The sequence below is a fragment of the Corvus moneduloides genome, chromosome 18, assembly GCF_009650955.1.
Source record: "Corvus moneduloides isolate bCorMon1 chromosome 18, bCorMon1.pri, whole genome shotgun sequence".
NCBI classification, from domain to species: Eukaryota; Metazoa; Chordata; class Aves; order Passeriformes; family Corvidae; genus Corvus; species Corvus moneduloides.
In genome coordinates this window covers 1,971,273-1,984,458 of record NC_045493.1, presented here as the reverse complement: position 1 = coordinate 1,984,458, position 13,186 = coordinate 1,971,273, and the positions used below count along the sequence as shown (strand labels likewise).

General features: G+C 58.1%; 1 protein-coding gene across 4 annotated transcripts in view; it reads right to left on the bottom strand.

Annotated features, from left to right (window-relative positions):
- Positions 1–2,655: 2,655 nt before the first annotated feature.
- NOS1 (nitric oxide synthase 1) overlaps positions 2,656–13,186 on the bottom strand; it is a 69,360-nt gene continuing 58,829 nt past the window's right edge. For all 4 annotated transcript variants that reach the window (XM_032128234.1, XM_032128232.1, XM_032128236.1 and 1 more), the window contains exons 20-29: positions 12,563–12,641; positions 11,925–12,118; positions 11,271–11,440; positions 10,845–11,055; positions 9,667–9,754; positions 9,271–9,392; positions 8,936–9,084; positions 8,225–8,419; positions 7,327–7,445; positions 2,656–6,451 (exon numbers count right to left, since the gene is read on the bottom strand). In XM_032128234.1, the coding sequence (XP_031984125.1) occupies positions 6,436–6,451; positions 7,327–7,445; positions 8,225–8,419; positions 8,936–9,084; positions 9,271–9,392; positions 9,667–9,754; positions 10,845–11,055; positions 11,271–11,440; positions 11,925–12,118; positions 12,563–12,641 (1,343 nt within the window). In that variant the 3' untranslated portion in view covers positions 2,656–6,435. The remainder of the gene's footprint in view (positions 6,452–7,326; positions 7,446–8,224; positions 8,420–8,935; positions 9,085–9,270; positions 9,393–9,666; positions 9,755–10,844; positions 11,056–11,270; positions 11,441–11,924; positions 12,119–12,562; positions 12,642–13,186) is intronic.

Below are 13,186 nucleotides of genomic sequence, written 5' to 3'. Positions count from 1 at the left end.
TTTAACTCCGTGCAATCGAAAAAGCAACGAGGCCCGGCTGAAAGTCATCCCGCTCCGCTCATCCTCTGCCTGGGGAATTGTGTGTGCACTCTGGAAAAGCTGCAGACTACTCACAAAGCACACAGAGCCCGGGGTTTTTAAAGGCATTTCGAGGCAGCAGAGTGTGGGAATTCAACCCTGGGAGTTGTGGGGATTTGCCTGTGCTGTAGGATTTTAGCAAAGCGGGGATTTCGCACTGAACCTCACTTGCAGGGAGATTCTCCAACTCCATCTCACGTTCCTGGGCATCCTGTGGGCTACTGGCAGGTGGGTTTGGTTAAGACAGGATTCCACGCCACGATCACACGGAGAGGAGAACGCAAAAGCAGGCTCAGAAGCAAGGAGCATTAATGTCTCAGTTAATTAAGGCTGTTTCGTTGCCCTTGATAAATTTTAAAAATCTCCGCTAGCAGTTACTGTAGGAACAGAACGTTTGATTTAATCCCAATTTGATACACTGGCTGTTTGCTCTCTGTTTGCTTCGCCCACCCCAAAACCAACACATGAAAACAAAGCAACAAAAAGAAGCCCCGAATCAGTTCCTCTCCTAGATCAACTTTTCCAGTATTTAGCCTTTCAATTTTCCAGGTGTTAAGGACGCCCCTGGAAGGAAAATACTTTGCCTGGTGCTTTTCACCGACAGATTTCTGCGCCAGCCCTGCAGAGAGCTGGGCAGGAGCTGCCCCGCATCCCAGCACTGCCTTCCTGCTTTTCCACAGCTCCAGAACAGCTCTGAAAGCTTTGGCCCATGGATGCCAGAGAAATCCCTGGTGCCTTGCCCAATTCCTCACCACACTGATGAGGAATAGCTGCAAAACTTTACCCTATAGGCTCCTGATAAACCAGGAACTCCCAGGGCCTGACCCACAGGTTTGATTTGCTCACTTTGAGGCGCTTCCTCCCTCCTCCCTCCCCAAAATCTGGCTGGGCAGGACACGGATGAGTGTGGCAGGAGAGCATCAGCCCAAGAGCTGCCACTGCCCAGCTGTGGGCTCACAACCTGTTGGGGTTTTATTCCTGTGATTCCAGGGCTCAAACTTTCCTCACAGCCAAACATCTGTAGGGGTGGAGGCCAGGAGTTTCCAGTCTGCTTGATTTTCCCAGCGGGGAAAAAAAAAAGGTGGATCTGCATGGCAATGCTTGGATGTTCCACGAGTTTCCCTGTGCTAAAGCAGGCTGATTTCTGACCTCTCCTAAATTCCGTTTCACTTCTGGAACCAAGTGCTTTGCAGCAGCAACTTCCTCCTACTCCCCTGACTCCCTGCTGAGCACCCACAGCCACATGGAAGAAGCTGGAGCTGGGATCTCCCTGGGAAAGGGGAGATTTCCCGGGGGCTGCTGGAGCCATGCATCGCAGGCACGTGCAAGCGCGGATTGACACACGCAGAAATACTCTGAATTTGCTGCTGCGCGAGCTGCCAAAATCCCCAGTGCCACTGGAGCCAGCAGGTGTGGAAGGCATTTTGGGTCTGGGAGGACTTGGATTCCATAGTTTTGTCCGAGTTCAGGGTTACAGGTTTCCAAGAGCACCGGCCAAATTTTGCTCCCCCTGTTACAGCAGAAGGAATTGTTGCAACAGACACGGAGTTACAGCAAAGTGGAATGGTCCTGAAAATGTGTCTCCATCTGTTCTGTGAAGGGACTGGGCTCCCCTCTGGAACTATCAATGCAACTGCAGAGTTACCAGAGCAATTCTGAAGCTGAGAGCTAGTCCCTGGTGAAAGCAGCAACAGAATTTAGTGCCGAGCATAAAATTATCCTTCCAAAAAATGGTGGGAGCCCTCAGAGGGCAATGGAACGGCTTCAGTCAGAATTCAGGAGGCAGCAGCTTTGGCCTGGGCTTGGTGCAAGTCCATGGGGCTTCGAGCACAAACACGACCTCTCCCCCCACAGTTTAACCAATACGGGCTCTCCGGGATGAGGGAGAGTTCCCAGCCCCGTGGGGCCCGGTTTGCACCCCCATTGTGACCTCTCCCCACCTCCAGCCCCCTGTAAAAGCCCACCTCGGGGAGATGGGGCTGAGCAGGGCTGAGTCTGCTCCCAGTTATCCCAGGGGGAATTTCCCTGCCCGTGCCAAACGGAGTCAGGGGCAGGAGCAGGGCCACGCTCCCTCCCCAGCACAAGGCACTGTGAGTCCGTGTCCATGCCCAGCACCAGCACTTCCAGCGGGGCAGGCAGGGCCCAGAAGGAGGGATCTCCAGAGGGAAGTGGCAGAGAGAGCCTGGGATACAGCCGGGATGGGGTGACAGGAAAGGATCTACGGGAGCAGCCACAGGCTGGACACGGGATCATTGTCCGGTCTCTTCCCACCTCCTGTCCTGCGGGGCCGTGGTTTCCTGGCCCAGGACACCCTGCAGGATCACTGGCCATGCCCAGACACGTCAGATCCCACTGCTCAGGGTGTGAACAGCGTCCCTGCTCCCCCTGGGGACACACAGGCACAGAGGGGGTGGGGAGCATGGGCAGCCCGGGGTCAGGCCCCATTTCTCTGGCCAGTTTGGATGTGACTGGCTCAGTTCCTCTCGTGCCACGAGCTCAGGCCACGACGGGGAGCTGACAGCTCTGTGAGGCCACTCCTGGAGGCAGATGTCTCACTGTTTTCCCGTTGTCCCATTGTTTTCCCATTGTCTCACTGGTTTCCCGTTGTCTCTCATAAGCAGAACAACAACAAACTCCCCGCCAGTCCTTCCTGGGAGATGAAACCTCAGAAATCACCAACACCACAGGCACTGGATACCCTTGCACTGAGTGGTTTTTCCCTGCTGGTGGACACAGCAGGTCGGGAACGCACGGAACCTTTTCCCATGGGTTTCCAAATCCGTAGAAGGACTCTCAGCGGATGCTTGAAAGACCTAGGAATTAAAATCTTTGCAAAAAAATCCACTTGGTAGCGTCTTGAAAATCAAACCTCCTGTTCAGAGGAGAGTCTCTTTAACACCTGGAGAGCGAAAAGGAGCAGAGCTGCTCAAAAAGGGAGGTGGTGGTGGGGGAGATCCTCAGGAGTGTGGCCAGGCTGGGTGTCCATCAGTCCAGCACAGGAGGGGGTGGGCAGCAGGCACCCAGAGGGGACAGATTTGTCACCCAAGTGCCCCAGAGGCACAAGCCCTCCGTGTGTGACACCCTGGAGCTGCTCAGGGCACTGGGCGGGAGCAGAGCCCTCCTCACTCTGTGTTTACAGCAGAGATGTCGTGGCTGTGCCCCCACGTCAGAAATGCCCCAGGAGACGAGCAGAGTCCGGGCTGGAAGAGCCGCGTTTCGGGAATAACAAAGCACATCCACAAGGTTCTTTCCCCCGTTGCCGTGGGAGAAAATGAAGCTCGAGGGGAGTGCGAAGCCCCTGCAGGTGGAGGGGATGAAGGGGAGCAGTTCAGACGTCTGAGACTGACTCAACAGCAAACAGTGACTCGAAATTCCCAGCGGTGCAGCCTGTGAGGAGCCAGCGGTCCCGCTCAGGCTGCGGGAGCAGAGGCAGCTCGGAGCCCTGGAGGGCTTTAGCTTCATGGACCTTCCTGGCGGGGAGGGGGTTTCTCCTCCGGCTCCAGGCGAGGAGGCTCAGACCAGCATTTCCCATCCCGAGGGCTCGGCGGGCTCAGCCCCACGGTGTTGGTGGAGCTGTGCCTGCCCGCCCGGCCCAGAGCCCTCGGCAGAGCCCCGGGATGCAGGGCTGCGCTTCCCTGCGGGGCTCCCCGGCGGCTCCGGCTGGGGGGAGACGGAGGCGGCGAGCTTCGGGGTGCCGGAGAAGCGGGATAATCCAGTTGAGGCACGGGCTGCCGATGGGAGATGGTTCAGCAGAGCGGGCAGGAGGCAGGACAGGAGGCAGAAACTTGCCAGCGCCACGGCGTGAGCTGGGAAGAAGACAGAGGGATGCTTCTTTGGGCACTACCTCCTCTTCTTCCTCCTCCTCAGGTCACCCCTTTTCTAAAGGAGGACCAGAGCACAAAGCCGGAGCCAGAATTTCCCAAACGAAGAGGATGAATCCGATTCTCTTCTGATTTTAGCTTTGTTTCTGCAGCCGCAGGGTGGGGGGTCAGGGCCAAGCTTGCTGCGTGTTCCCAGCTCTGGGGCCAGCGGGTTTTCTTCCAGACAGGACCTCTCCCAAACTCACACATCCCAAGCCAAGGGACCCAGCTCCCCCATGCCACTGCTCGCCCCGGGATTGGGGCACAACCCGCAGGGGTGAGCTGCCCTTTGCCCGGTGCTCTCCCGCTTTCACCTCCAGGTCACCAAGTCCCCAGGCAGTGCCACCCAGCCGGCCGAGTGTCCCAGCCCTGCCAGCGCAGCGAGCTCAGCTCCGGCCACACTGTGGCAGCATTTATTCGTTTTATCCCGTGTCGGATGCTCAGCAGAGCAGGATCTCAAATTCTTCCAATGCCTGGAGCCCTTCTGCTCCTGGATTTTGGGCTGGAGAAGCTTCAGGGATTCGAAACTGCAGGAAGTGTCACAGCCCGTGGAGAGGGCAGGAGATCCTGACTGAGGATGGGAATAACAGCACAGCCTGGGATGGGGGAGCCAGTGGGGCTCGTTCCAGGGGCTGGGAGAGCAGCAAACCTCCTGCAGCTCTTTTTGTGCTGCCTTTGGCTCAGGGCAGGTGATCTCAGCCCTGGGAAAGCTCCTGGACAATCTGCCAGTTGCCAGTTCAGGTGCTCGGCTCCATCCAGGCGTCCGTGCACAGCTGAGCGGAGCGGGGCAGGAGGGCAGGATCAGCAGCTGCCACCTCGAGATGCCAACCCTGCACCCCTGCCCCCAGCACGAGCTGCGGGCACGTCCTGCTGTCCCTGTGCTGGCAGCGAGGGAGGACAAACCTGGGATTGGCTTAGTTGGGTGCTGAAAACGCCGAGGTTCAACCACTGGATGGGCCATTCCATCAGGAGCAGGGCTTGGTCCCTGTGGGTCCCTTCCAATTCAGAATATTCTGTGATGCTTCAGGGTGCAGCAGGAGGAAGGACACACAAGGTCATGTTTTCTTTCCCTTGCAGGCAGCTTTTCTCTGTTAGAGGCTTTCTGTTTTCTCCAGCCTTCCTGTGGTTGTGTTAACAAATTGCTTTTGGGGCCAGGTTTTTGCAGCAGGGCTGAGGTGTGAGCGTGTCAGAGCCCGGCACCTTTGCAGCTGATCTCACCTCCCTTCTCACATGAGGTGTCCTGGCTGAGACAGCTCGTGGCCCTGGCAGGTGGCACAGAGGGGGCTGGCTCACCCCCAAAATGCCACACGTGTCTCTCTTGGCAGGCAGGTCGCTCCATGGTGGCACTTTCTGCTCCCTGAAATGTGGAAGGGGCTGGGATCTGCTGTCCCAGAGGTGCTGATGAAGTGTGCTAAGAGCTGATGGCTCTGGGATTTCAGGATGCTCCGCTGGCACATCCTCGCCAAGGACCTGGAGCCTCCATCCCCCTCCAAGGGCTGCCTTTGTTCCCAAGAGGTTCCTCTGGCAGCTGGAGCTGCTTCTGTCCATCCTCATGGCTGGGAGAGGGATCATGGCGTGCAGAGCTCTGGGTGCAGCCAGGCCCTCGGAGTTTGGCTGCAGATGGAATATTCCCTGACAAACCCTCTGGAGAAGTCACTGCCAGGAGCTTTTCCTTAGCCTGCGCATCAGCCTGTGCGTTCAGAGCGTGTGGGAGAACTTCCACGGCAGCAAAAGTTGGGGATTGAGCAAAAGGAGAGGCTCACAGGGGGCAGGGAAAGGGAGCAGGAAAAGGGAGACAAAGCGCAGAGCCCGTTCAGGAGGAATTGTGAGGCGTAAATCAGATCAAAAACCACACAGCTGTACCTGGGCTGCTTGGGGGGGGATAACTCATGGGCACGAGGGCATTGCACATCATCTGCCCCCAGCCTCAGGTATGAGCCCAGGTTTGTCCAAATCCAAAGGAAAGCCGTGAAAACACAAGGATTCAGCCAAGCCCCGAGCTGCGGAAAGAGGGAGCCTGGCAGGAACAACCCCCAGCTCTGGACAAGCAACAAGACCTCACCATTGCCCAGCCCCTGCCACCTCTGCTCACCCCTAAAAATGCCCAGAAATGATCACAAAGGTGGTGATTTCATGCAGCTGCGAAATACCCTCATGGGAAGGAGGGGAAATGTGGAATTCTGGAAAGAGCCACTGCAGGTTATAAAGCCATCAAACTCCAGTGGGGAAATCCAGGGAAGAGGAAGGAAGGAGGTGAAAAGAAATGGCCACAGGACAAGAGCAAGAGGAAGAGGAAGAAAAGGAAATAAAAGTCGTCATCATCATCATCATCATCAGGACACAACAACAGGACGAGAGACAGAGCGCTTTCCATGGGCAGTTCCCCGTGGAAAAGGAGCCACCGTGTCCGTGAAATACAAAACCCAGTGCCCTCCAGCTGGAGGGGGCAGCAGGTGCTGGGACTGGTTTGGCATCCCCCGGGGGGCAGAGGGTCCAGTTAGGAGCAGAAAACCCTGCAAGGGAAAGGGGAGAAAGGCCAGCTTTAGAGGGAGCAGCGAACAGCACTGGGATCATCCCGACCTGGACTTTCCATGTGCTGGGCAGGAGTCTACAGAGCTGGGTGAGGTGGGCAGGAAGGTGGGAAACTGAGGCATTCTGATAGAGCCCAGACCCTGGAGCATGTGATTCCTTGCAGAAAAATTCCTACCAAACCTCAGGGTCGTGGGGAAACCCACTGCAGGCGCTACACAGGGAAGGGATTTCACCCCAGGCTACCGAGGGCCAGCACAAGGAGCAAGATCCATGCAGCTGCCCAGCTTTTATCCTAAATAATCCTTCTGCTCAGCCAGGGAAAATCCCACCATGACCAAGCTGAGCAAATGGCAGCACTTGGTAGAGCAGAAACAAACACAGCAAATGTCAAGATTTCTTCTTCTTTCTATTTTTTTCTTTTTAAACTTCTGGTTGTTTTTACAACAGCAGGGAGAAAAATCTCTGGATCTTTCCTGAACGAGCATGGAGAGCTGAACACCTGGAGCCAGCCAGGCCTCCCTGCAGCTGGGGAGAGTCACCTCTTCCCATGGGTTTTTCCAGCCTGGAAGCAGGCAGTGGGAAGGGCTGTTTTCCTTTACATCCCCTTTGGATGGGATTGGCAGGCCTGAGCACATCGCTGCAATAAATGGGGAAGCTGGGGGGATTTATCCTAGAGAGGCAACAGCTATTCCAGAGGCTTCCAGAGCAAAATTCCTTCCTCAGCCTCTGCTCTAAGGACCACATGTGCACAAAAGTTAAAGCTCCCTTTCCCACCCTTTCCCACCCTTTCCCACCCTTTCCCCATCCCTCAGCCCACGAGGCGACTGCAGGGGTTAAAATAAACCCGTCCGCTCACTCATCCGTGTCTTTTTTGCTCTCCTCGATGAACGCGATGGACTCGGATCTAAGGCGGTTTGTCACCTCGTACGTGCGCAGGGTGACTCCGAAAATATCCTCGTGGTACCGGCTGTCATCCTGGGAGAGAGGGTGGCAGAGGGGCACAGGGGAAAATAGGAATTTGTGAGCGGTTGGTGGCGGCCCCAGCAAAACCCCGTGTGGTGGGGAGGCACCAAATGCACGGAGAAGGGTTTGGGGTCTGTCACGGGTGGGACGGAGGAGGTGGAATGGCCTTGCCAAGGTCACACTCCGGGGCACAGTGGAGCTGCTCCGTGTGTTAGACCCCCTCAGCTGCTGGAAATTCCCGGCTGGCAGGGGCACGAGCAGCCCAAAGCCAGTTTGTGGACAACCAGTGGCTCTGGGCTCCCGTGGGGCCTGGATGGAATTGGGAACATGGTTCAGAAAGGGTAATCCCATGGGAATGGTGCTGAGTTCTCCTCCTGGGGAGAAGCAGAGCTGTTCCAGCATCCCTCCTCGGGCCTGTGTCCCAAACTGAGCTCATTTAAGCTTCAGTTGCACCATCTGTGCTTGGCCAGGGGCACACAGACAGAGACCTTCGGAGAGGGAACCCACAAAACGCCCTGACAAATCTGATTTTTGACGGAGGGACTCTGCAGGGCGAACGAGCCGTGCCGGGGGTGCCCAGCAGCGCTGCACCAGCGCTCAGCACGCTCCTCACGGGAGCAGAGTGACCTCTCTGCGCACGCAAACCTCCGGAGTGTCACCCTCCCGAGCCTGGCTGGGTGCAGCCGTCACCTCTCCGGGCGGGAGGAGGCAGCAGGTGCAGTGCCCGTGGCAGGAGGTGCCGGCGGGGCACACGCAGGTGGCGGCCGTGTCACGCTGCACACGCCACTCACCCGCAGCTTGCTGAGGAAGGCTCCAGCCTCCTCCGCCGACAGCTGGCCCTGCTGCCGCACGATGCGCTGCACGGCCTTCAGGACGTCCCCGGCCATGGTGACATCCCCGCACACGTAGATGTGGCCTCCCTGCTCCTTCAGCGCTTTGAACACCGTCTGGGCCAGCTGCTCCTGCAACACGTCCTGCACGTATTTCTGAGAGACCAGGAGGAGGAGGAGGAGGGAGCTGGGATTAGCTCCGGTTTCTCAGCCCTGTCCCGCCCTGGGGCAGCAGGGAGAGGTGACCCCTCTTTGGGGGACATGGCTGTGCCTCACAGCACCCATAGTGACAAAAAGGAGATGGGGACAGCGGTGAAGCATCATTCTGCTCTTGCATGGGCACACCTGCACCATGTCTGCCAGGCCTGTTCAGGTCCCAGCGGGGATTTGGGGCAGGGATTTGCACTGGCTCTGGGCCACCCCACCGGGCGACAGCTTCGCTTCGCTTCGCTTCGCTTCCCTTCCCTTCCCTTCCCGAGCAGCCTGGGCACACATTCAGGTTGGCACCAGGATGGGGACACACCCTGGGAATGCTGATCACTGGGAAGGGACAGCCCTGCACATTTATGTGCCCTGGGGGTGAGTGACCACGGCTGTGCCAAGGAATCTCCACACCCTGCTGGCTCCCCGTGGGCACCCAGCGCTGCCTGGCGTTCCCGGGGCTGTGCCCACCTTTGGTTTGTCCGGTTCCCGGGAATAGGCCGTGTACAGCTCTCTGAAGACACCTTGGGTTTTGGCAAAGAGCGTCTCCTCCTTGTAGATGTGGTCGATCCTGGACTGCCGGCAGCCGAACACCAGGACCATGGGACAAGGCTTCAGCCCTGGGGACGGGATGGGGACAGCAGTCAGCTGGAGAGCACCCCAATACCTGATTCCCACAAGCCACCGCCCTCCAGACCCGCCAGCAGATCCGCTGGGACACCCCTGGCAGGATGGGACCCCCCTCCCTCCACCCCAAGCCCAGGGTTCCCAAAATCTCTTGGAGGGGAGGAGCAGGAGGGCCCCACCTTTGTGCTGGATGTCGAAGAGCCGCTGCTGCCAGAAGCTGCGGAAAGGGGCGATGCCGGTGCCGGGGCCGATGAGGATGCAGGGCACCTGGGGGTCCTGGGGCAGGTGGAACCCGGGCGCCCTGCATGCATCAGAGATCCAGTTAAACACAAGCTGGGTGTTCCCCCAACTCTGCCCGCAGCCAGCTGAGCCACCTCCCGGAGAGGGAGGGGAGAAAATGAGGTGAAATCCCAGGATGTGAAGTTTTCGTGTGGAATTTCTCCCAGAGGGGAACCATTTGCTCACAAACCCAGCCCTGTTCTCTCCCACTGTGACAACACCTGAGGGCAGAGCGCTCATGCTGAAAGGGGCCTCACGCCCTCTTCCTCAGCCCTGGCCCTGTGTGGGCCACTCACCCTCGTACAAAGCAGGGCACCACTTCATCTGTCTGGATCCGATTGAGCCACGAGGAGCAGACTCCGTGGTGGATGGGTCCTTCTCCATCTGGGAAGCGAGGGAAGTAGGTCTGTCCATGGCACATTGCCCAAGGACTTTTTTCTTCCTAAAGCCTTTTCCTTCCTAAAGCCCTCCCTGCTACCTCCCTGCTACATCCTGCGTGAACCCCTCCCTGAAACATTCCACATCTCAGCATCCATTCTCCAGGAACGTGGCAGAGTTTGGTGCTTGGATCCCTCTGTGGAGCTACCCAGGACCCAAGCCTGCCATAGCTGGACCCCCACAATCCTTACGGAGCACCCAGCTCTCCTTTGGACCTTTTTGGCAGGAGCAGCATCGTGATGCTCCCTGACCCAAACCCTCCATGGCAGCTCCTCTGTCCTCCCTGTGTCCTGCAGTGTGCCAGGGCTGCGTCCATCTCTACCACGGCCATGCTTGGACACACCAGGGCTGCGTCCATCTCCACCACGGCCATGCTTGGACACACCAGTGCTGTGTCCATCTCCACCATGACCGTGCTTGGACACACCAGTGCTGTGTCCATCTCCACCACGGCCATGCTTGGACACACCAGTGCTGTGTCCATCTCCACCATGACCGTGCTTGGACACACCAGTGCTGTGTCCATCTCCACCATGACCGTGCTTGGACACACCAGTGCTGTGTCCATCTCCACCATGGCCATGCTTGGACACACCAGTGCTGTGTCCATCTCCACCACGGCCATGCTTGGACACACCAGTGCTGTGTCCATCTCCACCATGGCCATGCTTGGACACACCAGTGCTGTGTCCATCTCCACCATGACCGTGCTTGGACACACAAGTGCTGTGTCCATCTCCACCACGGCCATGCTTGGACACATCAGTCCTTGCACCACTGCAGAGGTTTGGCTACCAGGAATGTGGATTTTGGGGTGGGCAAACAGAATCCCGCATGGAGCTTGGATTCTGTACCTGCCCCACAAGTGACATCTCTGGCACTGCCACTCTCCACGACATGGGACAGCAGTGCCATGGTTTGAGGGAATCTGGTTAAAGGCTTTCAAATATCATCATCTCCCTGCTGGAGATTCTGTGGGGTTGCCCCTGTGCTGCTGCTGCTGCTTTTCCCCAGAGCCCCGACCCCGGCACGGTACCTCGGGTGCGGTAGGACACCACGGCCACGGTGAGGTGGACCTCTCCTGGGTACATCTCCGGGGACGAGCTGATGGAGTAGTAGCGAGGCTGGAGGAGGGGGAGCTGGGTGAGCAGCAGCGTGGAGGGCATCTGCACTGAGGGGAACTCCTCCAGCACCTCCACAATCGTGGGGTTCTTGGACCACTTCCACTCCTCGTACTCCTGCAAGCCCTGGGAAAGAGGGAGGGAGGAGAGAGCTGCCGGATCCACCTTTTCCAGGTGCCTCGAGTGGTATCCCACCAGGTCCGTGGCAAAGCTGGGTGGCGGTGAAGGCACCCCCAGCCCTGCTCAGGGGTAGGGACTCAGCCTAACACGGTGTGGGATGAAAAGGCCCTGGCTGGGGCTGTGATTGTCCCCAGGGCCTCGCAGAACCTGGGGCTCTTTACCTTGCTGAGGACCTGCAGACGTTTCTTCTCCTTGTCACTGGTGGCCAGCAGAGCGAACTGCTGCAGCAGCAGCGGCGTGGGAGGGGTGGTGATGTCCAGGTAGTACGTGAAGGCCTGGAAGATGGTGCAGGGTGGGACACGGTTCTCGTCTGTCCAGTTGCTGATGACACCTGCCCGGAGGGAATCCAGCACAAGCCTGGCATCAGCTGAGCAGCAGGGCCGAGGTGGGCACATCCTGGTTTTCCTCCCCCCTGGAGACACTGGATTAGGGTTTTCCATCTCCAGTTACACCGCGTGTGGCAGTAGGGAATTGGACTTATCCTGGAAATACGGTGTTGGGATGGCCCCCCAAGATCCACTTGCTCTTCCTCCCAGTCCTAGACATTGCCCTTTCTAAGGGAACATAAACACCTCTAATTTTTCCATGGAGTATCTCCCCCAGCAGCCTGCCCACCCTTCAAACCCCTGCTCCACCTCCCAAGTGCAGACGAGCAATGGCTCTGGGCAGAGCAGGGATGAAAGAGGTGCTCCCAATCTGGGCCAACACGGCAGGGAGACGGAAAATTATCCCCCCTGGGGATTTCTCCCTAAGGAGCTACAAGAACTTCAGGAGCTGGGAAAGGAGGAGAGAGGCCACGGGCACTCCCTGGTTACCTAGAGCCGTGTTCCTCTCCTCCAGCAGCTCCACCTTCACCAGCTGGTTGGCCGGAGGGGCATCTTCAAGCCTGTCTATGAGGGCATTGACCAAGTCCTCGTGGTTCCCTGGGAACACGCCCAGGTGGTCCCCGGGCAGGTACTGCAGCTCCTGGTGCCCGTTGGTGTGCAGGCGCAGGAAAATCGTCAGGCGGCTGCAGGGGAAGGAGGAAAAGCAGGAAAAAGAGGTTTGGGGGAACTCTTCAGGGAATCGCTGAGCCCTGGCTGGGTGCGCTGGGCAGCGGTGGTGGCGCGTCCAAGCTGTGGTGGCCATGTCACCAAGGTCACAGCAGGGAGAAGGGACACTGCAGCACCCCCTGACTCACCTCCCTTTTTAAAAGGGGAAAAACCAGTTTAACCTCCTGCACAGCCATTTTATCCATCCTTTGCTGCCACGCCAGCCAGCTCCCCACAGGCTGAGGGAGGCACCAGCAGGGATTTCACCGTGCATGGAGGCCGGGAACACCCTCCAGTGGCTTCCAGTCATGATTTGCCCAAAAGCGGATCCCATGGAGCATCCGGGGCTCAAGGGCCGTTTGTAGGACTGTTTTGGGTGCACCCTGTGTGGCTTCAGCTCCCGGGAGAGCGGCATCTCCTACCTGGACTTGGGGCTCTGCAGGTTCTGGCGCGTGAGGAGCCGGGCTGCATAGACGCGTTTTTTGTGGATGCTGTACAGTCCTGAGGAGGAAAAGAGCCGGGGAAGGAGTTCAGCGGAGCACGGCCAACGCTTCTGGCTTTTGTAGGATCATTGTGGGTTCAGCCCTTCAGACCAGAGCTGACCACAGGGGTTTGACCTCCCTCCTGCCAGCCCGAGGGATCAGAAACGCCCAGGGAGAACCAAGCACGGGTCCCTTTTTGTAGTGATCAAGGAGGACCCCGAAACCACCCCCATGAGACTCAGGGCTGTGGCCTCACGTTGCCCACAGGCTCCTCTCGCTGCCAGTGCCACCTGGCTGGCAGCAAAGCGTCTGGATTTGGGAAGAGCTGAGCCGGTGCGGCAGATCCTGCGCTGCAGGAGCCGTGCTGAGGGGCCAGGTGTCCATGGGCCGGACCTGCCTTTGCTCTGCAATGCTCCATGGAGCAGCATTGGACAAAATAAGCTTGGAAAGATCCCAAGTTTCCAGCTCCTCGCTTCACAAAACGGGGTCAGGAGGAGGGAGAGCAGGTCCTATCCAAACATCTCTGTTACAGACACAGACAGGGACCAGCCAGAGGGGCCTGGG